General features: G+C 41.9%; 1 protein-coding gene across 1 annotated transcript; it reads left to right on the forward strand.

Moving 5' to 3' along the window:
- Positions 1 to 1428: 1428 nt before the first annotated feature.
- Positions 1429 to 26912, forward strand: LEMD1 (LEM domain containing 1). The gene is made up of 6 exons (XM_072948235.1): positions 1429 to 1514; positions 2926 to 3045; positions 3939 to 4061; positions 6842 to 6912; positions 25274 to 25350; positions 26432 to 26912. The coding sequence occupies exons 2-6, from the start codon at positions 2964 to 2966 to the stop codon at positions 26625 to 26627; spliced, it is 549 nt and encodes a 182-aa protein (XP_072804336.1). The 5' UTR covers positions 1429 to 1514; positions 2926 to 2963; the 3' UTR covers positions 26628 to 26912.
- The last annotated feature ends 640 nt before the right edge of the window (positions 26913 to 27552 follow it).

Below are 27552 nucleotides of genomic sequence, written 5' to 3' on the forward strand. Positions count from 1 at the left end.
AAACATTTTAGGAATGCCTGTTTCATCCCAGTAGTCTGTTTAAATGGAAGCGGTTCCACCTGCTGGCTGCTCTTTTGTTGAAAGCAATTCTGGGAAATGTAAATAAAATGCTTGTGCATCCTAATAACCCAAGCCTATCATTTATTTGCTTTGATTGCAACAAATGTGTCAATTTTCAGAGTCTTTGTTTGGTGAATCCAATGTTTGGATGCTGGCAAATGTTTGCATTACATGTTTGTTTGGAAACTGATGCTCTATTCAGAAACTCTGGAGCCATAGCCCTTGGAACCACAGCCTGGGATCACTCAATGAGCCTCCCTGACCATGCACACAAAGATGTTCAGCCCTTTCCCAGAATCTGGAAAGTGTTGAAATGGTAGAGTCCCATGGGCAAGTGTAAATGAGACAGAGTTGCCTGAGAAAGAGACTGGATGTAGAAATTTTCTGAGGGTAGGGCTCATGAAGGGTTAGAATAATGGAAAATATTTATATAGTATTATGTGCCAAGCCCTTTATGTGTATCATAACTCAGTGAATCCACATAACAGCCCTCTGAGGTGGGTACCATTGTCATCCCCATTACAGACAAAGAAACCGAGACACAGCGAGGTTAGTAACTTACCCCACTCAGAGTCACCCAGCTGGTGAGAGCCAGAGCTGGGATTTAATTCCAGGCAGGCTGGCTCCGCTGTCCCTTTAACCCCTTCCAATGATTCCCTCCCAGCCCTGGTATTTAATTAAGGCATTGTGTTTTCACAGAGCTACATTTTGTCTTGCAAAATTGTTTTTAAAGTCTCCGCAGTCTTTTTTGAAATCCCCAAGCTAATAGTCTGAGAGGACTTCCCTTAGACAAAGCAAAGCAACAACAACCAAAACCAGCCTTCTGCAATATAGAAAGTAAAATCCGTGCCAGAGGTCTGACAGGAGTGTGCAGAGGATGAAATGAGATGATAGGAGCAGCTTTGAAAAGGCCAAACCATCCAAATTCTGCAACCTATTATTTGTGTATATGCGATACTGATTCTTACTCCTAAATGAGCAGTTCCTTAACAAGTTAATATGGGTTTCTTTCCACTTTCCCATTTTCCCTAGAGTCTATGGCCAAATCACCCATCGACTACTGTGAGTCTTTTGATGATGGCCTAGGCGCTTGAGTCTGTTCGATTTCTCCTTTACTGTCCCAGTTTCTTGGCACCGTTTGGCTTGGTAGCAGCTCCTTCTCACTTCCTGTGCATAATGATAACTTCTCTGCATCTCTTGACATTTTCTCATGGCAGTCTGCCTATGAAGTCGACCAGTGCCGCGTTCTGTTTGAACTCAGGTTAAATTAATCATCTGACTTTCACATCAGTCTGTTACCGTGGAGGTTACTGATGTCACACTGTCAGTATTATGATTAGCATAGTATCTAACAGGCAAAAAGGGATGGGCTGCTGGTGGGAGCCCTTGGGTGAAACTCACCCTGCTTTAGTAGCCAACCCAACTGCAAAGACTTTAGACAACCATGTAAACCGGTAAGTGGATTAATCACTCAGTTGGATTCTATTTGAGTATTTTTCTTCCATATGTGTGTTCCCTCTAAGCAATTGTCTAGTGTCACTTGAAATTGATGAGGGCTCTTTTGGAGGTTATTTTGGGGGAAGGTAGCAGAGCAACAGACAGCTGTTCTCCAGAAGAAGTGTCACAGGATCTGCCTAAGCTAGCTTCCAGTTTTAAAAAAACCAAAAATTTGAGGTGCATTGTCCTTTTCCTTCATAACGTTAGGTTGTTTACTAGTGACCTGAATGAGTCAACTCAGCTTCCCAAACACATAGAAAAGAAGGAAACTGACATTTACTAAGCACCTACTATGTACCAGAATGTGATTCTGGTCAAAGCATAGCTTCAAGGTGGAGAACTGGTAAGTGAGGCGTTCTTGAACAACCCTGTTAAACGTGACAGTTCGCAGCTTTTTCTGGCTTGCGTACAATGTTCTCCCTAATTGGACATTGCCTGATCACCAATAAAGGCTAAGTCATTACTTAAAATTGGTCCAGGTCCTCCTATGCTGAGTAATTGTCTTGCAGTCATTTTCACTGCAAAATAAAAAGACTGGAAACATGATAGAAACGAGGTACAGTAAATAAACCCCTAAATTAAAAATTTCTGATAAAAGTTTTGACAGATGCATGTCAAACCTTTTAATGTCTTTTCAGGATTTTGTTAAGTGGTTGGAGGGGTCTGTTTGGGGGGATAAAGGCATCAGAAGAATAAAACTGATTGAACTTGAGGCTGTGCAGATTTGGAAAGCCATACCAAGACTGGGTAAATCTATGTAAATCAATTTGTGTGCCAGAGAATGAATAGCTGACTTTTTTTCAAATGCCAATTCAGCAATTACAAAGTCTGCTGGCGGTTAATTAAAAACTACCATCTCGTTATGTTCAGAGCTAAATTACAAGTGTGAAAAGACTACTGTTTGCAGTAACTGAATGCTCCCTACTCTCTGTGCTCTCATCAAAAGGAGGGCAGGGATAAATAACTTTTATTTAACTCACTAAAAAATCTCTCCCAGCTCTTTCATATTTAATTAACTTCTTATCTTCTCAGAGCTTGGGTCTCACTCAGAGTTCCTAAGCAGTAATGGAAATATTTGTTCATTTGGTGCGGAAGATTCCTCTTACGTTAGCTGAGTAGAAAAATCAGAAAAAATTGAACCGCAAAGACACTGGGAGAAGTGACACCCATCCAGAGCTTTGCGTCAAGGCAACTAAACCCGAAAGAGATTTATGAGAGAAAAACAGCAGAAAATGGTGGTTTTTGCCTTGTTACTTATGTACCTCCAAGTCTGGGGAGTTGCGGTTGTAAACACTTTTGTGGACTGGAAAATTTTAGTTCTCTTTTATACGTCTGTCTTAATGAACTTACTGTTTTTGCTATTTCAAGGATTTCACTGTCAGAAAAGAGACCAAACTTTTACCACCATGGTGGATGTGAAGTGTCTGAGTGACGCTGAATTACAGAATGAACTTGGCAAGCTTGGATTTTCACCCGGCCCAATACTACGTACGTATGCAGCAAATGTTAGAGTCTAGTCAATTATTACTTATAAGCTACCTCCGAAGATTTAAAATTATTTACAATGGAAGGAATATATGCAATAAAAACCATTAAAATAGAAATAGGGAAATTGAAAAAAACGACCAGAAACCATAAATAACCCAGATCCTACTCATAGACTAGTAATTTTGATGTCAGAAAGGATTGGTTTTTTCCAATGGTGAAAAACTAGTTAATCTTTTTTTTTTTTTGAATTGAAGTATTGTTGATTTACAATGTTGTGTTAGTTTCTGGTGTAAAGTAAAGTGATTCATTTATATACATATATATTTATATATATATGTATAAAAATATACATTTATATACATATATTCTTTTTCATTATAGGTTATTATACTGAATATAGTTCCCTATGCTATATAGTAAGATCTTATTTTTTATTTATATTATATATAGTAATTTTGTATCTGCAAATCTCAAACTCCTAATTTATCCCGCCCTCCTTTCCCCTTTGGTAATGATACATTTGAAAAACCAATTACTCTTGATTATATTACGCTGGATTTTTGGTTTTTCCCCATTTCTAGTATGTGCACTGTATTAACTATCTATGTACCTATTGTCCATATTCCCCAGAGACAGGATGTACGGCTTTGTCAGCCGTGTTCTCCGATGCATCCAAGGCCTGCCTCCATGGCTAATCCATAGAGGCCTCACCTTGAGTGTTTGTGGAAGGAAAGGAATGAGGGGAGTAGCTGCGGGGTCCACCTTATTGTAAAGGCTGTAATTAGGCAATAATGAAACATGCAAGAATGAAGAGCTAAGTTGTGAACTATGTTGAATCCAGTGAGCTCACATATACAAACAGCAACTTAACTACCCTCCACTTTCTTCCTCAGCTTCCACCAGAAAAGTGTATGAGAAAAAGTTAGTGCAATTGTTGGTCTCAACTCCCTGCACACTGCCTGTGGTGAACGGACCCAGAGACCAGGACAGAGCTCAGGACGATGATGACAGTGAAGGTACCATCAGAAGCTGTACTGCTAGGTAGCCACCATGCACTTACCCAGCCTTGTCCCGCACGACTTGTGCAGCCTTAAATGGTAGGCAGGGTGACCTGTGAAATAGCCCTGTGGCCTGTTTGCACACAGAGCCTGGAAAATAGGCCCCTGGGCTGCAAAAAGAATCTGTAGCTCTGTATTTACACGCATGCCAGTGACTCAGTGGGGTGGGAAGTCCAGACACATTCTCTCACTAACCAGAGCCAATTCTGTTTGATTTCTAAAACCAGAAGTTCTTGCAGGTAATTTCCATGTCTCCTTTGAGGTCTCAACCTCTGCTTTGCCTCAGTCAATAAATCTGACATAGTTTCTTCGGATTAAACGATTGCACATCAGTTAAGAAAGATGAACCAGATTGTACCTCCCCAAAGTCCCGCTGTGCTGCCGCCTTCCTGACTTAATGGGAGCTGACCACAGCTAGCCTTTTCAGGTCCTGGGGTGGGCTCCCTTTTCAGTGGCCCTTGCGCCTCGGGGGCACCCTTCTCCCGCAGGGTGTCTAGTTTGGGCTCTTAGCGGGTGGGCTTGAAGATTCCTACAATGCGTTCCAAGGCTCTTTCGTTCAGTAGATATTTTTTAGGAGCCCTGTATGAGCCGCAGTAAAATAACAGGAAGTATCATTTATTGAAGGACATCAATGCATTTGTGGCCTAATACGCATGGTCTCATTTAACCTTCATAACACTTAGCTGAAGTTCAGAGAGGCCCAGTGACTGGCCCAACATAGCTGGGAAGCTGCCCCAAAAGATAAACATCCATTAGAATGTACCATGAAGAGCGAGGTCCGTCTGTCTTCATCACCACTGTGTGTCCAGCTCCTACAACAGTACTAGGCACGTGGCAGGAATTTGTGTATGTTGCACATCCCGTGACAGAAAAGTGATAGAACTGAGCGTTGAACCCAGGTCGGGCAGTCATAAATGTGTTCTTTCTACCACAAAGTCTACTCTTTTCATAATTCCTACTATGAGGATGAACGCATGACATTCTTGACAACATCTGATCTACAAAAATTGGCAATTTCATATAGTTCAAGTTAAGCGTTCAACCAAAAGTATATATAAAAAGATACATGCCTGTGGCCCTCTGAAAAGTCCCCTGTAATGTCTGGAGGTGGCACAGGCCCTAAGAGCATCCCCAAGAGTCGGGCCCTGCTGGCCTCATTTGGAAAGGGCAGCAGGGTTTAGGGGCAGACCCCACCGGCCCTTGAGCAGAACAGTTAGCATGGGGGTACCTCAGGACAAGTGGCTACCCCAGACCCTTTCTCGTTGTGGGATGTGTTCAGAATCTTGATCCAGACCTGGGGCTGCCTCTGTTCCCTGCCCTAGATAGGACCTGAAGGGACTAGACCAGCCCTCTGATGAAATGCAGTGTCAGACTAGAAGATTCCAGAGAGGAAAGCTGGTACGCTTACTGCTCACGACTGCCCAGGGCTGCAGGTCAAAGCTGCATAACCAAGCTGTTGTGGTCTCGAGCCAAGCCATCCTGGTTCCCAGCATGCAGCCCTCCACAGAGGTGCATTTATGCTAGGGCTCAGAGAAAACTGGTCCTTTGTTTTATAAGCTTTGCCGTTGCTTTAGACTGTCCACCTGCTGCTAGCCAACTAAGGAAATCAGGTCAGAGGTGGAAGCTCTGGTTCAGTCCTCCTCTTGTAACGCAATTCTGTGATGTCAGTGGCCAGTGGTTAGAGCAGGTAGAAAACCTGCTTCTCGAGGCCAGGTCTGAATTGACACTTGAGTTTGCTCATTGGACGAGCCTCGCAGATCCTGGTGCCATTAGAATGGAGTGGTTGACATGGAACTCATGGGGTCTTGTGGCCATCCAGCCTTGGGTATTTCACAGAAACATCTAGTCCCGGGGTAGGGTGGCGGTGGAGGTGGTGGGGCCGTTCCAGATTAAGGCTGAGCGTTAGGTCATCCCAGCAATGAGTGGATTCAATTTTTCTCATCCCCGCTCGTTGTTTTGGCACTGGGTAGACATTGCTTGAATGATCTAACCTCTTTTGTAACTGCCCAAATATTTTTGACTTGAGGAGCTCAGTTAAAACCCCCTCCATTAAGAGCTCTGCCAAGTGTGCCGCAGCACCCACCTGCTCCAGGTCAGTCAGAATGCCTCCCCCTAGGCTGAAGCCGAGGGTGGATTAACAACAACTTTTTCTGCTCCTGGTGGCTCCCCTGATTTTAAAGACTTATAGCACAGGCCTGGCCTTCCCTTCCCCAGGTGCTTCTTTGGATGCAGAAGGAGAAACCCTCCTGCCCTATCTTGACAGTCAGGGATGCGTGAGGCTTATAGCTGGTTTGAAGGGACAATGATAGACTGAAAACAGCCGCCCAGCAGCTCAGACTCTGCCATGTTACTTCCCTCAGAGGCGTACAAATGTGGTGGCCTCCCTGGTAGGAGCCCTCCCCCTGTTCCCAGGGGAAGATCTTGTGTGTCCCACAAAGGCCATGGCAGAAATGCTCTTTTCCTTCAGAAGGGCAAAGTGAATTTTCTTCCCCTCACAAAAATCTTTCCTCTATTTTTTTGGTGGGGTAGGTAATTAGGTTTGTTTATTTATTTATCCTTAGAGGAGGTCTTGGGGATTGAACCTAGGACATCATGCATGCCGAGCAGGTGCTCTACCACTTGAGCTATACCCTCCCCCTAAAGCTCCCTTGCCCTATGACGTATACAATTGCTGCGTATTCCCTTTGCCAACTCGTATGTTCTCATGGCCTATTTTCCTTTTGTTTCCCACGATCCAGAGCTTAATGCCACTATCATTTTGAAAGGAAATATCATACTCTCATCAGAAAAAAACAAGAGACCCCAAAAAGTATGTACAATTCTAATGCATGAATACTTTTACGCATATATTAAATATAGGAAATAGCGCTTGTCATGGGAAGAAGGAGAGAGCAAGTCACTACATTCTGTTTTAATGGGAAGAGCCTAGTTTTTAAAAGCTCATTTTTAATGCAGGTTTCTGTTTTGTGAAACTTTTCCTTTTTAAAAAAAAATGTTGGGGGGAGGGTGTAGCTCAGTGGTAGAGAGCTTGCTTAGCATGCATGAGGTCCTGGGTTCAATCCCCAGTACCTCCTCTAAAAATAAATAAACCTATTTACCTCCCCCTACCAAAATAAAATAATTAAACAATATAATAATAAATAAAATATAAAGTTATTTTTTAAGAATTAAAAAAAGGTTTTAATGGAGGTACCGGGGATTGAATCCAAGACCTCACTCATGCCAAGCAGGCACTTTACCACTGAGCTACACCCCCAGCCCTGTTTTGTGGAACTATTTCCATGTTCCAGCACAGGGCCCGGAGTAACAGTGTCCTCCTGCTCCTCCCTGAAATAGCAGCCACCCTCCCTCCCCTCCAGCTGTTGTCCCCTCTCTCATTTCTCCACGTGTGGCCACACACAGACCCACAGTGAGCCTGGAACAAAGGTGAGTTTCCTGTTCCCTCTCTCCCAGACACTGAGGTCTGGCTTCTACCCTCATCACACGAAGCACACGGCCTGGGCTGTGAGAGGAACAGGTTTGGGGGTGAGGTCTAGCTGGCATGGAGACCCTGCCCTTCCACTTGCTAGCTGCGCGTGACTGTAATCAGTGTAAGCCTCCAAGCTCAGTTTAACAGCAGCCCCCACCGCGCAGGGTGGCCGGGAAGGGAGAGGCTGGTAAAACCCTTAGCTTAGCGGAGGCCACCACGCATCATTAGCTGACATAATGAACTCCAAGACATCACGGCTAGTGACTCTTTCAGTCTTCTGCACGCTCTCCCTTGGCCGTGTCTTTGCCTCCCACTTCCCACCTCTATGTCATGACTCCACCTAGACCTCCACACAGACCCCTGTCCTAGGCATGGGTCTGCATGTCCCACCGCCTCCCAACACATGTTGTTTATAATCAGGAACATTTCCAAGATTAGAGAGATGTATCTATGCTTTTCCCCATGGTTACATCCCAGCATCTCACACTTAGGCTCCAGGACCAAGCTCATTTCCACTCACTCCAAACCTGCATTTGTGGCTTCTCTTTATCTGGATGGTTTCACCGCTTTCCCACTGTCCAAGGCCCAGAGTTATCTTGCAATGTTCACTCCCCACAATTCCTCACATATAAACAGCTGCCAGGTCCTATGGATTAGAATTAGAAGCTTTGAAAAAGTATCGCTCCTTCTCCTCCCTCTGCTGTTATCCTTGCCTGCATCCATATACTTTTTAAAAAATTCGAGCAGTTGCAAAATCTTCCTAACTGGCCTCTCTTTAATTCTGGTTCAGACCTACCAGCAGAGATTGGATCATGTCGTTCATTTGCCTGGAGACTTTAGAACAAGATGCGAAGTTCTTTTTTTGGTTTATATTTAAATATAGTCAGTTACAATGTGTCAATTTCTGGCATACAGCACAATGTCCCAGTCATGCTTATATATACATATATTCATTTTCATGTTCTTTTTCATTAAAGATTATTACAAGATCTTGAATATAGTTCCCTGTGCTATACAGAAGAAATTTGTTTTTTAAAGATGCAAACTTACTATACACCATGAGGAGACTCCAGTATCTCCTGTCACTTCTCCTCCCTCACCATCCTCGCATCCAAACAGTACTTACTTGTTTCTGCACTTCTCACACTTTCTTCCCACATGCCTTTGCCTCAGCTGTTCTTTATGCCTGGAGTTCTTTTCATTTTCCCACCCCATCCCCATTTTTCTTGTGGTTAAAATCCTGTGATCATGTAAGGAATGTCTCAAAGGCCAATCCTGTGCATCCCTTTACAATTGCCTTTCATCCCCTTCAGTGGCTGTCACGGGTTCTTGCATACAGTAGGAGCCCAAAGCTCACCTCATCAAATCTACCAAACAGCTCTAGTGACAAATAGGTAAGTTTGCAAATATGACCTAGTATTTAGACTACTTGCTGAGTTTAAAGACCAAATGAAAAGAACCCTCCAAATAAACGTTCCCTCAGTATGCTGTGACTTTAGCTTCCCATTTCAGCAGAATTCAGATCTGATGAAGGAATTCTGATATCTCATCAAATTTTCTAAAAGAATTTTTTAAATCTTCCAAATGGCTCATTAAAGGAATCCTTCCCATTCACACTGAACCTCGTTTGCCCAGGAAATCCTTTTGTATAGTTCCTGCAAAGACGTTTACAGGAGAAACAGCAGCTTGAGTATTTAAAACACATGAGGTGGGACCAATACCCTTCAGCCTTTGCCTTACGTAAACCCCAGATAAAACCCCATCAATATTTTGAATTGGCGATAGAATTAAATAGAAATTTTGTGATGGCATAAAATGCTTTGATCTGAAGGATTTACGTAAGCCATTTGGATTCTCAGAAGGGCCCCAAGACACCTGTTCAACTTTAAATCTGAAAGTACATGTAAATAAGCACTACATTTCCATGTAAAACGTGGTAAAAAGCGTGTTCATTGAGACGCTCGTCTAACACCATAGACTTTAATTACTTAAGAGCAGTGGTCTGTACCTAACAGTCTAAGTACTCACAAAGGTAGCATTTGCATTTCTTTGAAACACCAATGAACACACATTTTCCTCTCATTTTAGTAGGCTTCTAGTGGAATACAAACCACTTTGAGATTTGGATTATGTCATTTCTGGACACTTTTTTATACTGTAGGTGTGTGTGCGTGTTATGAAATCACATGTGCGGCCCATTTGATTTGGTGATTGAGACCACCAGGAAAGCCAGGTCAATATTTTTATTTTAGTTTTTTTTCATCAGATAGACTACACACAGCTTATGCATCCATTGATAGAGAAGGCAGTTAAACCAATGTGTGTAATTCAGATTCTAAGTCTCCTTCTCCCGAAGAGGGAAAAATAGGGTTTGGGGGCAGTAGCGAGGCAAAATAACCTACAGTGAGGTTGCGTAAAGTGAGGTTTGAGTAGGGTGACTGTATAATTTGTCATCCCACAGGATGCTTTTGAGAATGAAAGACTAACCAAGAGGGATGCTGGATTAACAGGAGTAAAACAGGACTGTCCTGGCAAACCAGGACATAACAGTTACCCTGGACTTGGGAGTAGGTCCAAAGGGGGAAGTGTTCATGCACCCCTGTGTGCCGGGGCTGCTGCATCCCGTCCACAGAGGGCAGCGGGCCCTGGGAGCTGCGTGCTCCCGAGCGCTCCTGGCCCCAGCTGAGGGTTTCCTTCTCTCCCTGACACAACACGCTCTTTCCTGCCAGAATCTCAGCTCATTCAGTTCTCCCAGCCTGGAGTGCCCTCTTTTCATCTTGCCATCCATCCTATACCTTCCATGAGGAGCTTCTCAAAATGTGTTCTGTGGGTCTGGACCTAGGAATCTGCCTTGTCAGTCGACCCCTACTCGCACCTTCTGCTCAGGATCTTTTGCTCTAGGTTGTAAAATTTTGAGGGTAAAAAAAAAAAAGTTAAATAAATTTTTTTGAGGGTAAAACCTACATCTGAAACCTCTGTATTTGATTCAATACCAGGCATATGGAGAGTGGTGAGAGTTACTCAGTTCCTGTTAGTGGAACTGAAAGGAGCCTCTGCCCTATACTGATGTGGATGATTTGTCTTTCTGGCCCCCTGTTCTGTGCCATCTCTTAGACATACCTTAATGTATTCTCTTGAGAGACGGTGCTTACGTCACAGTGAATTGACGACCGTCCGGGGAATGACTGAAACAAAGCTTCCACCCCTGGGTCTCAGCCTGTGAGTTACCAATTATTTGTCATGTACAGGGCCTTGTGCTAGACCTTCTTGAGGAAGAAAATGGTGCAGAAGGAGTCCTAGCTCTTGTCCTGAAGAAATTTAAGTTGTGCTCTGGAAGCGAAGAAAATGTGTATTGAAAATAGACTCTGGAGGGGTAGGAAGGGTATAGCTCAAGCGGTAAAGCACATACTTGGCATGCGTGAGGTCCTGGGTTCAAACCCCAGCACCTCCTCTATAAATAAGTAAATAAACAAACCTAATTACCTCCCCCCTCAACTAAAATAAAATAAAAACCCTAGAGTCAGGCTGCCTGGGTTCAAATTCCAGTCCTACCACTACCTGGGGTAAGACACATGCCTTCTCTGGGTCTTAGTTTCCTCATCTGTAAATAAGGGTAATAATAGTTTCAACTTCATAGAATGCTGTGAGGATTAAGTGAAAGTATGTAAAATAGCGCAGTGATGGCACATAACAAGAGCTCTCTAAGTATAAATAAGAATTATTCTTATCATTAATATTATTATATAAGAAGGATGATATTTAATTACCCGTAATACAAAGCAATGTACTTAGTGAAAAATAATATAATGGAAACTGAATCTTTGGTATTGAACTCCTAAGTGGGTACCTACAGATGTATTTATATAATTAAATATACAGAGATAATTAAAGATTGTTCTCTAAGCACTGTGTGTTAAATAAGGCAGACCAGGCTCTTTAAAAAAAGTGATATGTGTCCTACACTATATAGGATTCCTTCTTAATCTTATGTTTAAATCTGTCCCCTGCTTCTTCGCACATTTTAAGAAGTAATTTATTCTGAGATAATTTCAAACGTAGGGAAAGTTGCAAGAATAGTACACAGAACCCCATATCCCAGATGATCCCGTGGTTACCTTTGACCCCATTCGCTGTGCGTGTGTTGTGCATGTGTACCCTTACCACTGTGTCTTTCTGAACCACTGAGAGGAAACTGTAGACATGCAGAAGGCTCAGCTCTGTGTCGTGTATTCTGCCTGCCCCCAAAGGGTGCTTTCCCACATAACCACCACATACATCGCAAATAAGGAAATTCACGTTGGCTCAACAGGACCATCCAATACTCAGAGCCCATTCAAATTCACCAACTGTTCCAATAATGTCTTTTGCCTTTTGGTCCACAGCCAGTCAATCCAGGAACACGTGTCAGGTCTCTTTAGCCTCCTTCAGTCTGGAACAACAGTGCCTCAACCTTTGCCTGTCAAGTGCCCGTGACTATTTCAAAGAGCCTAGGCCTTTCATTCCACAGAATGATTTTTCTTGTCTGGTTTTTCTTTTGACTATTCATGGAGGCCATGCAGCCGGGCAGGAATGCCCCAGAAAAGACGCCGAGCTCTTCTCGTGAGTCATGCCAGGGAACAATGTCATTCTGTCCCACCGCTGGTAATGTTAACCTTAATCACCTGGAAAAGTTGGTGTCGGTCAGGCTTCTGCATAAAACCATCATTTTCCCCTTTGGAATGGAACAGTATTTTGTGGGGAAATACTCTGAAGTGACAGCAATATAGCGTTCCTCCGCCAACCTCAGCCATTAGCTCAGCGCCCAGAAACAACTGCCTAATTCAACCCGCATTATCATGGTGGCCCATTGAGATTTTCCATTTCTGTTATTTCTTCTAAATGTATTAGTTGCTATTCGACTGTAAGGAAGACTTTCCCTTCTCCCTCATTGATTGATTGATTGGTTGGTTCATTTCTATGTTCAGTCATTCATTCATATTAGTGTGGATTCATTGACTTTTCATTTCAGTGGTTGTGTTGATTATTTTATTTCAGTGTTGACATAATTATTTTAATGATCAAAATGCCAGATTTGGCCAGTGGGATCCCCTTCAAGATGGATATTTTGTCCTTTTGGCATGTCCTCACCATTCCCTGAGCATTTCCTTAATTTCTGGCACTAGTGCTTTTTCTGCCCTGGCAGGGCTGATTCTTTTTATTGCAGGATGGTGCTCAGAAACCAAGATCTAGGCTTTCAGTGATCTCATTGCCACTGGGGAGTGATTGCTTCTAGACTCTCAGTGGGTAGAGCTAGAAAATAAATGTGTGTATATAAGTACACATACACATATGTATTTCTCATTATTTTTGTATTTCTCTCTATATAAATTTTAAGCCACGAGTCCATATCGATCTCCACTTACAATCCAACATTACAATGTACTTTCTAACCTTCCCCCTTTCTGTGTTTGTAAGTCACTTCTCTGACAATGAGAAACCTGACTTCCATTATCCTCAATATATTTACATTCTTGCTCTATTTTCTAACGTTCTCGGTGTAAGCAGTCTCCCAGTCACAATAGCCAGTCCTTCTCTGCATAACCCCCATCATCACTTACATGACCACTGGACATGCCAACACCTCCACGTGGCCCTCCCCTCCCTGCCTCCCTTCCTTGGACCCAGGGCACACTAAAGCCTCCTTGCTGTCCCCTCCCCTCCTGCCCCTGTTCTGCAACCACCAGGTACCCCAAACTCCCTCTCCATATACACAGCCCCCTACTCCATTTCTTTGGCCTCCAGGCATGCTGACACGCTGTGTCCATGTCCCCTCTGCCTGACTTCCAGTGCAGGGCACGCTGACATTCAAGGAAGGGAAAGAAAGGGAAAGAAAGCTTCATGTCTCTTTTTCATTTCCAATTCTGAGGTCTCTTTCAATGTCTTTGTGCCAGAACTTTAATAGGATTTTTACTCTCTGTGTCTCAATTGCTACTGTTGCTGATAAGATAGCATGTAGGCCTGTAATTGGCAAGAGTAGGGCCTACCCCAAGTGCTGCGGTCAGAAGGCCCAGTGCACCACGGGAATGTATGTTAAAGGACTACCGTTAAGTGTGTGGTCTGAGCTGAGTGTAAAGATTTCAGGAGACCTGATGTTAAATGTCTCTACAGCAGCTTCTTAATTAATTGAAAAACATCCTTATTCCCAGCAGGAGCTGTGTATTCCAATTGGGTCAAAGTGAAGAGTAAATTACATATTCTATAACTGCTTAATAAGCCCTTTGTTCTTACCTTTGACGTGTGCTAATGGGAGCTAAATGCCACCCTTACAAGGAATGTAATTTAACATTCTTCTTGTAAAAATACTGACCTCCTGGTAGATATGCTTAAATGTGCTTAATAATCAATGTGTCTTTGTCTTATTGATTACATGCTGAGTCTTTCTGTGTAATAAAACCCAGTTTTTTGAAATATAAGAGAAGCAGAAAGAGATAGTCAAACCAAACTCTGATTTAAATGATTCTAAGATGATAATAAAGTTAAACTTATTTTCATAAAGCTGGATTATAAGCAGAAGTGGTCTCTTTCTATAGGAAAAAGATGAATTTGTTTAGGAAGCTCAGCTTTCCTTTCCTTTTCATCTAAGAATTAGTGATTTTAGCTAATTTATCATTTGCATTATGGGTGTAGATATATGTATCCATGTTAGGGAGAGGAGTTTCCTGTTGTAACTCTCACATGAGGACCCCTGAGTTATTTTAATCTCAGGGCTTCATGAGCACCAGGCACTATTCATCACACTTCATGCATCCAGGCATGATTTACTGTAAGTAATTATTGATCATAGAATTTCCTATCTGAAAGGTTTCTTGAAGGAGGCTATATGGTTTATCTCATAGATGGGGAAACAAACAGAGAGGAGGTATGCCTTTTCCAAACCATAGAGTTGGAATTAAAATTGGTATAGAATTCCAGTTTCCCAATTTTCATTCTAGTGCCCTTTCCATGATAACAAGCTGCCAAAAGTGGGTGGAAAAACAATCAGGCACCTAAGTAGTGAAACAGCGCCCCCCAGTGTCTCTCTTCTGGGTATCGCAGAAGGACTCCAGGACGTCTGCTCACCCCTGCAAGCAAAAGGCTTGCTTTCTGATGATTGCTTTGTAAAAAGAGTCTGCAAGAGGCACTATTGATGACCCTTGCATTCATACATTAAAGCCACGTTTCGGAAATCAGCAGGGTTAAAGTGGACTGATACATACGCATGTGGGTACCTGGAATTTTCCTAAGTAGATAAAAAAATTCATACCTGAAAAACTTTTTTTTTTTGACATTCTATTATAACCTGTCTTCTGCATCTGAAAAGGTATAATAATTACATAATGAGCAGTTAGATTCCCACTCCGGAGAGTAAAAAAAAAAAAATCATGGCTAACTCATTGAAGACCTCAATGTATCCCTCCCTGACCGTGTTCCCTTCCTTCCTTTCCCCCGAGGTAACCCGTAACCTGGATCTTCTACTTTTCATTCTTTTCCTTTTCTTCACAGTATCCACAGACTAGCTTAGCTTCTCATGATTTTGGATTGTATTTAAATTAGACAGCATAGCATCCTTCTATAACTTCTCTTTATCATTCAGTATTATGTTGTGAGCTTCATCCAGTATTTGAGCTCTAGTTCATTCATCTTTACTGCTATTTAGTTACTGTAAAAATATATTTATCCATTCTTAATTATTGAACATTTGGGTTGCTTTCAAGTTTTCCTAATACAAGCAATGCTGCTACAAACATTGTGACACGTGACTATTGTGTACCTGAACCTTTTTCTGGTTGAATGAATATCCCTGGGAGTGGAATTGCCCCACTAGTCATGGAATCAAAGGATATATCCCTCTTCAACTTAACAGAGTGTGCTAAGTTGCTCTACCAAGTGGCTGCACCATTTCACGTTCCTACCAGCAATATATTCAGAGCTCCATTGTTCTAAATGTAGCATTGCCAGATTTAGTTTTTGTCAATGTAGTGGCTATCAGATGGCATTTTATTATGATTATAATTTGTATTTTCTTATTACTGATACATTGAGCATCTTTTCATGTTTGTTGGTCATTTGTGTTTCCTCATCTCTGAAATGCCTGTTCATGTGTCTTGCCCATTTTTCTATTAGATTATTTACCTTTTTCTTGTTAATTTATAGGCGCTCTTTATATATTTTGGATACTTAATTCTTCGTCAGCCATAAGTGTAGAACTTACTTTCTAGTAGTTTGGGGTTATCTTTTCTTCTTTTTTGAGATTTTTTGTTTGTTTGTTTTTTGGCAGCAGTTTTAGGCTCATAGCAAAATTGAGAGGAAAATACAGAGATTCGCCATATAACCCCTCCCTATACACGTGCAGGGTCTCCCATTACTAACACTGCCCCCCACCAGTGGGCTTGTATTTTCACCCTTTTCTTGGTGTCTTTTTTGAAAGTGTGATTTTTAAAAATGACTTGAAACTTAACAGAAAGTTTCCAACCAAGAATTCCTGTGTGGCCTTCACCTAGCTGTACCAATTCTTAACATTTCCCCCAGGTGTTTTATGATGTTATCTATTATTTTTTCTTGAACTAAATTGTAGAAACATGATGATCTTTTACTCCCTACCCAAAACTTCAGCCTTCATTTCCTTAGCCTAAAGACGTAAACGTATTCATAGAACAATGACAGGAATCAGAAAAATTTTAAATTGAGGATAATTCACTTAACATAAAATTTACTATTTTAAAATGGGCATTTCAGTCGCATTTAGGACATTCATGATGCTGTGAGACCACTGCTTCTATCTACTTTGAAAACATCATCACCCTAAAATTAAACTGAGTACCCACTGGGCAGTCAGTTACTCCCCAACCCTCTCCTGGCAACTGCTAATCTGCTTCTGTGTCAATGGATTTACTTCTAGATTTTTCATCTAAATGGAATTGTTCAGTATGTGATGTTCTGTGACTGGCTTCTTTCACTGAGTATAAGGTTTTCAAGCTTCATCCATGTTGTAGCATGTATCTGTGTCTTTTTATGAGTGAGCAATATTTCATTGTATGGATATACCACAGTCTTTTTATTCATTTATTCACTGATGGACATTTGGATTCTTTCCACGTCTTGGATATTGAGAATAATGCCACTTTGAGCATTCATGCACAGATATTTGAGTACTTGTTTTCAATTTTTTGGATATATGCCTAGGAGTGGAAATGCTGGGTCATATGGCAATTCTACGTTTAACATTTTTAGTAATGCTAGCTGTTTTCCACAGTGGCTGCAGCATTTACATTTCTACTACCTATGTATGAGGATTCCAATTTCTCTATATCGTTGTCAACACTTCTTATTCCACATCAACTTTTTTTTAATAGCCATCCTGGTGGGTGTAAAGTAGTATCTCATTGTGGTTTTAATTTGCATTTCCTTAATGACTAGTGGTGTTGAGCACCTTTTCATGTGCTTATAACCTATTTGCATATCTTCTTTGGAGAAATGTCTTATCAGGCCATTTACCTGTATTTTAACTAGCTAGCTTGTCTTTTTTTGTTGTTGAGTTGTAAGAGTTCTTTCCATATTCTGAATACTAGACTGTTATCAGATAAGTGACTGGCCAATATTTTTTTCCCAATTCTGTTGGGTTACCTTTTCAGTTTCTTGGTGACGTCCTTTGATGCACAAAAGTTTTCAGAAATTGGATTATGATGTGTCTTGGCCCAGATTTCTTTGGGTTTATCCTGTTTGGAATTCATTCAGCTTCTTGAATGTGTAGATTTATGCCTTTTGCCAACTTTGGGACATTTTCAGTCATTAGTTTTTCAAATATCCTTTTTAGCCTGACTTCATCCTCCTCTGCGTTAGGGATTCTGATGACACACATGTTAGATCTTCTATACTAATCCCATAAGGCCCTGAGGTTCTGTTTTTGTTTCTGTTTTGTTTTTTAGTTAGTTTTCTCTCTATTGTTTGGTTTGGATGATTTATATAGTTCTATCTCCAAATACATTGATTTGTTCCTTTGTCTTCTTCATCTGCTGTCAAGCCCTTCTAAGTAAGTTTTTTCTTTTGGTGGTTGAATTTTTCTCAATTCTAAAATTTACACTTGCTTTTTCTTTATATATTGCACTATCTGCAGAGAATTAACATTTGTTTCAAACATGTCTCATATTGTTCCTTGAAACACTTTGTGATGGCTGCTTTATAAATCTAGTCAGATCATTTCAATATTTGTGTCCTCTTGGTATAGGCATCTGTTATTGTCTTTTCTCAGTTGAGTTGCGAGACTCCAGATCTTATCTTTTGTTTTAGCAGACTTCACACTCCACACTGGTGGGGAAGAGGGCACCAACTCTTTGCTGTCAGGTGGGGGTAGATATCCAGGTCCCCCCCCCACCGGGCCTCCACTGACACCCTGTTGTGTGTATGTGTGTGTGTGTGCCACCTTGCTGGGCTGCTGGGAGGAGGGCTCCCAGCGGGGAGGGGAGTTCTGATGCATGGAGGTGGAGTCCAAGCTTTCCAGGTGCCTTTGTGATGCGGGTGGGACTTGCCGTTTGGCTGGAGTTGCCTCGTTGCTGTCAAGGAGTTTACTGTCTTGTTAAGTTGCTCCTTTTCCCTTCCTTTGTCCTTGACTTTTGTGGGGGAGGCTTTTTTTGTCTGAACCCATTGGTGTTTCCAGGTTTCCAGGTCCTCCAGCACCTAGTTCAGGATAAGCAAGGTAAAAAGAAAACCCAGAGCACTCATCACATGTCATTCCTCATGTCCCAAGGTCCCCAGCCCATCTGCTTCTCACCACCTTTCAGAATCTTTATGTTTTGGCTACACTTAGCAGAAGAAAAGCACATCTCTCCTGTCTTGTTCCCAGTACCATTTCTGAACAGTCCGTCCTTTCTCTTCTTATCTGCAATGCTAACTCTTGTTATCAAATTTCCATACATGCATGGGTGTTTTTAAATGTACACAGGATTTGTTTTCCTCAAGTATAGTAAGGTGACAGACAAGGAGACAAAAAAAGAAAAAATGCCTTTGAAAGAAGAGTTCATTACCTGTAGTTCCCAAGAGGAGTGGGTACATCATGCTTCGCAGGGCCACACGGAGAAGTACCAGGTTCAGGCGGGAGGCAGGAGTAAGGGAAAGCCTGGGCTCAGCCCTTGGGTGTGGTTTTCGCAGGGAGGAATGGGTCAGACAAGGCAGGCATCTGAGGATTTGGCCAGTTTGAGTAATTTTCGTGGGCTTTGGGCTACAGGGGTGGTCACTAGTTGTCCAATATCTGGCCCCAGGGTTGATTCAGAGGAGGAGAATTGTGGGCTTGGTGTATGAGAGTTAGATAGGGAGGTGGCTGGGGGTGTAGGTTTTGGATTTGTTGGTTTCCATATGACTTGCTTTACTATCTCTAGGAATTAGCTAGCTCCTTGAGAGGCAGCCTCTCCTGGATTAGCAAGGTCCCAAGATGTCAAAGCATCATAAAATACAGAAAATAAGAGCTGTGATGAATACAGTGTGGTTTCTAGTCTGATCAACTTGTCTAGCCTGTGCTAAGAGCAGAATGTCTTAACACCCTTAGCAAGCCCTTCTCCCACTTTGTTGTTGTTTTTAAATGGTGTCTTTATTTTACTTGTCCCTTTGTTTCTTCCATGTAAATTTTAGAATAAGCTTATCAAGCTCCATGAAAAATTCAGATTGGAATTTTGATTGAAATTTTATTGACTTTAAATTAATTTGAGAAGAGCTGAATCTTCACTCCGCTGAGTCTTCCTGTTCGTGTTCTTTACATTTATTGAAATTTTCTTTAATGTCCTTCACTGAAGGTCAGGCTCATCTTTTGTTAGCTTTACTGGGTAGCTTCGTTACGTAGGCTTTTAATTTTTGTTGCTACTGGGAATAGTACTTTTTCAAAATTACATTTTAAATGGTTTGTTGCTAGTAGTTAGAAATGCAGTTGACTTTTGTATACTGATCTTCTAACAATGAAGTCTTTACAATTATAATAATTTTTCTGTAGATTCTTTTTAGTCCAGTTTGATTACTTTAAATTTCTTTTTGTTTTAAGGTACTGGTTAAGACCCCTTTATTACAATATTAAATAAGAGAGATAATAGGAATTCTGTCATTGGTTTCTGATTTTAAAGAAAATGCTCTTAACATTTTTTCTCTGAGTATCATTTTTGGTGCAGGTGTTGGAAGGCACCTTTGGTCAAATTAAGGAAGTTCCCATCCTATTCCTGGTTTGCTAGAGGATTTTTTAAAAATCAAGAATGGAAATGATCATAAGGTTTTTAACCACTTTTTGTTTTGTTTTGTTTTTGTTAATATGGTACAGATTATTTTAAAAGGCTTTAAATTAATTCAAAATCATTGCTTAGATTAAAAGAATGCAATGTTTTAAATGAGAGCTCTATTAAATCAAGGTTGAGGTTAAAAAAAAACAATGAAGTAAAAGTCTGAAATTATTGTGAAAGCTTTTATTAACTTAATCATTTTTAGTCAATAAAAGGATTTGGGCTAACTCAATTTTAAAGAGCTCTAAATCAAAGGGTTTTTTTCTGCCTGTAAACAGGATCCCAGCTGCCAGTTTGCTAAGTCTTTGGTAAAAATGTCTGATTCTACATATAGGCCTTTTCCCCAAAATTGCATGAGTGAATTAGAGTGATTGCAAAATGCAGTTTCCACATTTCCATTAGGAGGGAATTTCATCCCCACCCCAGGAGCCTCTCTGCCTCCTGACTCCCCAGAGTCCAACAGTAAGAAGTGATGGGAGATTAAGAGAAAAGAGGGGTGGGATTCCCTGCACACACCACCCCTTCTTGGATTGCCTGTCACTGCAGGCCTCAGCCTATGACATTTCTGGCTAGCTTTGGGTCCCACTGTAAAATATTCTTCTGGTGGAAATGTGAACAAACTTGTATTTCTTTATGGACAAATATGAATGGCTTTAGTCAAGGTAGATCATTTTTTAACAATCAGATATATTTTTGGATGAGTAATGATTTAATGACAGCACAAAATGATTCTTGTTCTTTCTGGCTCTGGATATTAGCTCAGTGTTTAGTAGTTAACCATAATATAGTACAACATAATGGCTCATACACAATCTACTTTCAGCTTCAATATGCCATGCATAAATAGGCCAGAATGGGCACAAAATAGTCTACCTGGAAAACTCTTATTAAAAAGCCAATTCATCTGAAATATTTAAAAAGAGATCTGATGGCTACAAATGTTACTTCCACAGGAAATGAATTGATGATTAGATAATTTATCAGTTAACCAAAACAGCTTTTAGAAACATGTCTTGATGTATTTGTAATGATGAGTTTCCCCAATGGGAAGTTTCCAAAACAAAACCCCAAAGACATAGGCATTGGAGCCAGAGTATTTGATTTAAATTACAGCTATTCCTTTCCCTAATTGTGTAATCTGGAGCAAATATTTTAGCTTTGTAAGTCTTAACTTCTTCGTTTATAAAATGATGACAATGATTACCTCTTAGAGTTGTTAGAAAGCTAAAATGAATTGAAGCACATTGAATGCCAAAGACACTAAACACTCAGAACATAGTATTTCTAATTCCCTTCCAGTAAAACAGCACTGTCTTTATGCTGTACAACACGGTGATGGTGAGCAGCAGCTCCGAGGCTGTGCTACCTGGGGGGGCACCCGGCTCCACCGTCTCTCCAGCTGTGTGACCATTGGCATCCTACTTAAATGCTCTGTGCCTCAGTTTTCTCATCTGTTAAAATGGGTGTGATAAAAGCATCTTCCTCACAGGGTGGTACGATTAAATGAGTTTATTTGTGTAAAACGCTTAGCGTGGTGCCTGGCACACAGGAAATGCTATATAAATGTTAGCTAGTATTGTAATGAGAGACTCATGGTGTGTATGAGACCATATACCTCACAACTATTACATCTATAACCACAACTGTTACCAGAGGCAAGTTCGTGTGTCTGTTGCACCATGAGGCCAAATAAACTGAAACATCGAAGTTTGGAGCAGAGAAAGGTTGATTGCAGGGCTGAGCGAGGCGGACGGGGTGGCTCATGCCCCCAAATCCGTGAACTCCCAGAAGGGTTTCAGCAAGCATATTTAAAGGCCAGGTAAGGCAGGGGGATCGCAGGGTACACGATCAGCTCGTGCACAATTCTCCGATTGGTTGCTGTCAAGGTAACAGGGCACTCACCACTATCAACCCCTAGGTGCCAGAAGGTCTGGGGGCCACGTGCTCTCGATCATCAAGTAGTTAATTTCTTCCTGTTGGTGGTGGCTTTTAAGCATCTGAAAAACTCAGGAAATACACATGAGATTCTATTATCTGGGTACTTCAGAGAGGAGCTACAGCAGAGGATACGGGGAAGGGTCTGACCCACAGGGTCCTGCTGGGTTGCAGGACTGCTCAGTAATATGTGAGTGGGTATGTTTTTCTGACCTGAATGCCAGGAGTGTCTTGAAAGGGGTGGAGCAGCCAAGGAGGCCACACATTTCTCCGCGCTCAGCTGCGAATGCTGTGCAAAAACAGCCATCTTTGCAGATTCTAGCTTGGGGCATAGGGAGAAAGGAGCAAAGATATTACGTCTCCCCGTGGGTGCCATTTACCCTCAGTAAGCCATCGCTTTAATGAACACCAATATTTTTTAGTTCCACTGTAAATGGTGTTTATGGTGAAAATCATATTGCAACAGCATTAAAGGAACTTTTTAAAGATGAAAAATAAATCAGCTACAAGCATGCCACTGGACGCAAGAACTGATTTCATTTTTTTCAATTTCCTCCTAGCTTCTGTTTATACGCATAGGCAGTATGCGTTTACACAGTTTCCTTTACTGTGTACATACATTTTTATACTGTTTAGTGTATTTAACATTAATCGATAACCCTTTTCCCTGTTATATAGTCTTTATAATTATTATTTTTATTGATGGCTGCACAGTCATGTTGATAGCCCGTAATTACTCCTTTTTTGAAAATCAAAATGTCCACCTTTCACATACTGTAGGAGAACTCTGTGAATGCTAGTAAAGGAAATAAATTATAGAAGAAAAGGAAATCAAAGACCTAAACCTTATGGCAGGAGGAAAGAGAAGGGAGTACTTGATCACCTAAGAGCTGTGAAATCCTATAATTTGATTTTGCAACAGATTTCTACCCCAATGCTTAAGATATCTGTTTTTAAGTTTAAGAGAATTAAAAAGAAGTTGCATGTGATGGGTACATGGAGGTTCATTATCCTATTGTCTACTTTTGTATATGTTTGAAATTTTCTGTAATTAAAAAGGTTTAAAGAAAAGAATGTGTTTATAAAAGATTTTCCCAACACCCTTGGAAGTAGTTTGAAGTGTCTCTTGGTGAGCAGGCTCCCACAGCCCACGTGGCACCTGGGGGAGAATTTTCAAAGTCCCTCTTCCTCAAGAGCCTTTGCTTCCTTCTTCCAGGAAATTGATGTAGTGTGCAATGTCCATGCTGGGAACAGTGCTCCCCTGGGTGTGGTGTTCTTGTACCAGGCACAGCTCCCACCATCTGCAGAGGCCCTGCCCGGGTATCACTAAAGCACTGTTGAGAACATTTTCTTTAAGAAGGTAGGGCAGGGAGTAGAGGGGAAGAGGTGGAGGCCGTAGCTGATTCTTCATCGGTGGCCCATACTGGGGAGGGGGTGACCCGCAGTACGTGGCAGTAGAGCAGACCACGCCCTCCTGCCCCGCCTCGGGCTGAGACCATCAGGCCTGCTAACACAACACACCCGGAAGGTGATGGTCCAGATTCACTAGAGTTCTGTGCTCTGTTAGGGCGTCCTGACGACACTTGCTAAGACCAGGGTAACTCCTGACTCATCTGAGTGCCCAAGTGCCCCCTGCCTGTCCCACCCTCCATCACACCCTCTTCCAGTCTGTCTCAATATTGTTGTCAGAACGTCTTCTTCTGATTTTCCTTCTGGTTCTTGTTCTGTGCTGGTGCCGGTCAGTCCTTTCTCTGTCCGAGGCAAGTCCCATCTTCCGCTTATGTATTTGGGACTTCTCCGTGCCTGACTCCCATGTCCACAGCCGAATGAGGCCTCTGGCGCTGCGACCGGCAGGTGTCAGAGGCTTCTCTTGTGTTCAGGGATCCAGGACCTCTAGGAAGTGGTGGGCACCGAGTTACCAAGGACCCCAAATGGTAGATACTGTGGTTTGATTAAAGAGAAGTAGAAAATCAAACCATCAGGCTGTACACTTGAAATTTCTACAGTGATATATGCTAATTATTTCAATAAAACTGGGGGGGAAAAAGAGTAACAGCTCTGAGAGATCCAACAGATGGTCTGATTAAAAAGAAGGAAGTCGGTGAGGATACTTACACCATCACCGTGCTCAGTGATGAGCCGTCTAGAACAGGGGTGGATGGTGTGCTGGTCTCTCAGAAATCCTCACAGCCCAGCATGGGGATCGGTACTCAGCAGCGCACTACAAATGTTTGTTGAATGAGTAAATAAAAGTCAGTAAGTCAAGTACAGAACATGTATATTAAGACTGAAGAATATAGACCAGGTGAGTGGTCTGAGTGGGTAAGAGTCATAAAGAAGAATTCTCATAGGAGGGAAATTATTTTTAGAAACTGAAGGGTAGAGAGGAGTCTAGTGTCACGGTTCCAGCACAGAGTTCAGTTGATAATACTGTGTGACCTCAGACAAGTTACTTAACCTTTCTGTGCCTCAAACGTATCACCTCCAAAATGGAGCAATGATAGTGCCAACCAGATGAGGGCAGGGTAGTCCCAGAGGCCTCAGTGAGTTAATGGGAAATGGGACGTGGAACTTGATAAATGGTGGTTATATCATCTGACACCCCGCCTCCACATTCCTAGGGGCCTCCTGCCTGGGCATTGCAGACATTTGAGGATGATAAGCCCTGAATCTTAAATATGAATGGATAATGAAGAAAAACCAGACATACGAGGAAAAACAGCAACATGAAATTAATAATAATTACCATTCTCGCAATCATTAGGACCCATGTTTCTTGATGCTTATTATGCGCCAAGAGATGTTTTAATCACTTTGCATGTGTTAAATCTCTTAATCTTTACAAGTCCACTTCACAGGGAGGAAGCCAAGGCCTAAAGAGCTATGCCTTTTCACTTTACTGAAAAAAAAAAACCCAACATGAAAGAAATCTGGGGAAGAAAAAAATCATGATTGTCTCTTCTTCTGCTCCTCTTACAGGCCAGCACTTTCATTTTCCTAAATTATTTTCTAGTCTTTGTTCATCGCCAACTTGCTTTTTAAAATAACTTTATTCTTTGTGTAAAAATGACTCAGGCTCATAAAAAAATCTCCAAACAATAAAAAAAAAAAGTACATATAAAAGTGCAAAAGAAAGAGGTGATATTTAAACATAATGATGCTGGCATCCCGTGACCCTCATAACTGGTGTGTCTACTGTTCGCGTGTGAGTCACCGAAGTAGAATGACTCCACAGAACGTGGATGTTGTTGCTAATTATTGAATAAAGGTAGATTTAAAGTTTGTGGTATTAAGCACTAAACTACCTGATATCCCAAAAATTTATCAGATTATATGACTTTTTATAGAATAAAAAATTAAGTTCTTTGTACAAAACATTGGAAACAATAAATTTTTTAATGGAAGTATAGTCAGTGTACAATGTTGTGTCAATTTCTGGTGTACGGCATAATAGTTCAGCCAATTCTTCTTGATTTTTTTTTTCTGTTTATTAGACAGCCAACGCTTCCACCAGTAACCCAAAAGCCCTGGATATCGTCTGCCTGGATTGTAAAAATTCTGCAGGAAGAAGGTAATGCTTTTCTTAGCACATGAGGAGATATTATTGGCTTATGTAACCCCTGGGGAGAAAATGTTCATTAATCAGATTTCTGTGAAGGATTTGAGTCTGAAAAAATACGTGGAGAAAGGAGAAAGATTGGTGATATCTCACAATTTTAAAGCCGCTGGATGGGGCCTCGCTCTCTGGTTCACCACTCATGTTTTGAGATGCAGTAACGAGACGGGGAGGCTGAGGGGGATGACATAAACGATGCTCAGCTTATGATGAGCTGAGACCAGAACCCAAGTTTCTTGATTTGTAGTAGTTTAGAGACGTTTGTTCCCATTTGTGGGCAAGGGGAAAGAGAAAACAAAAAAAGAGCAAGTAGGTCGTTGAAATAAGAGCTCAAGACAGGACATTTTATTGGTCAAAATGTAAAGCATTCTGTTTAGTTCCCTAACTTCTGTGGGGGAGGGGATAGCTCCATGGTGGAGTGCGTGCCTAGCATGCACGAGGTCCTGGGTTCAACCCCCAGCACCTCCATTAAAGGTAAATAAATAAATAAGTAAAAACCTAATTACCTCTCCCTGCACCACTCCAGAAAAGAGAAAGTTCCTTAACTTCTGAATAAACTTCAGCAGATTTCCAGGATTAGACCTAGGAGATCTGAAAGTACCTTTCTGCCCTTTTAAATGCAAAAATAAGCAGATTTCAAAAGCTGTTCCCATCTCCACCCTGAAAGGCAGTGCTCATACCTGTGAAGAGAGAAAGGAGAGGCTCTATGTACTGATGCCCCGCCCCCATCAGCCTGTACCCATCCCCAGTGGGGACCAGAGGATCTGTAAGTCCCTGAGATGGCCTTGTGGCAGCACTGGAAGATGTTACACAAGGGGGTGATTAAAAAAATGCTCTGTGGGGTTTTAGAGATCACACGTCCTGGTGATCCCTGGTTAAGATTGCTGGTTGAAATCAGCATAGGTTATAAGTGAGTACAGGGCTGCTCCCTAAAAGCCCCCCGTGGTTGCTCCTTGGGCCCGAAGTCCCACACACTTTAAGGGGGCGCTCGAGGAGCAGCGGTACACGCCCCTAAGAGCCACTACTGTTTTCACAGGTGTCCTGCAAGAGTGTCAGTCAGATTCAGAGAACAGAGCAACATCAGAGAGAAAGCCTGCTGCATCATAAAGAGAGGAGCTGGGAACAGGAACCTAGAAACGTTTCCAGTGGGCTTGAAGCTTGCTGTGTTTGGCATCTTCATCATTGTGATGCTTGTCTACATAACTGTGGAAAGGAAGCCGCTCTTTGGCTAAGTGCTTTAGAAGCAGAGTAATGAGCGCCTGCCTGAGTGTTGCTCCAAGCCCTCCTGCTTCAGGAAACAACAGAGGCTGCTCCTAAGAGGGGGAGCAGCCCCGCAGCCAGGAAGTCTTCCCTTGTTCTGTGCTGCTCGCAAGGATCTGCATCCGGGCTCAGCCAGGTGGGAGGAATGAGGGGGAGAACCAGGCACTTGTGTCAAAAAGCTTGCTAGTAGGAAACCCCCCGATCAGGTTGGCCATCATTAAAGGTACTTTCAAGTTTGTGCAGACCTCTTAAAAGGACACTGTGCCTGGCGTTTTTCTTTTTAAGCCATGGATCACATTTTATTCACTCTTCAAATTGTACTGGGAAAGGCCACAACAGGTAATTAATAAAAAAAAAAAAAAAGGAGTGCGGTTGGGTGAACACAGAGAACTGGCCAACATCATCAGTAATGAAAGGAAAACATTTGGAATGAGATGGCATTTTTGCCATTGAAACAGCAAGTTTTGAAAAACTGAAGGCCTGATGAGGGAGCGATGCCAATGGCCCCTGGGAGCAGGCGGAGCTGGGTGGGAGCCTGAGCCCCTCCGTTTATTGGCTTTGTGACCTTGGGTGAGTTAGTTGTCTTCTCTGAGCTTCAGTCCAACTTCTGAAAATAGGGGTAAAATAGACCTCTTAGGGTGATGAAGAATTCGAAGAGATGATGCATGTGAAGTACTTAGTGTGGTCCACACCTGACTAGTAGTAAGCCCTCGATAGATGCTCAATAAATGTATAAGCAGTGTTACACTTTGGCACAATATTTCTGCTTCTGGAGGAGCTAATTCTAGACAGCGAAGTCTTAAGTACAAAGCAGTTGACTGTAGCAATTTTCATGGCAGCCAAAATGTAGAACCAACTCAAATATCCAGTAATCGGGAAATAGTTTAATGACTCGAA

The sequence above is a fragment of the Vicugna pacos genome, chromosome 23, assembly GCF_048564905.1.
Source record: "Vicugna pacos chromosome 23, VicPac4, whole genome shotgun sequence".
Lineage (NCBI taxonomy): Eukaryota > Metazoa > Chordata > Mammalia > Artiodactyla > Camelidae > Vicugna > Vicugna pacos.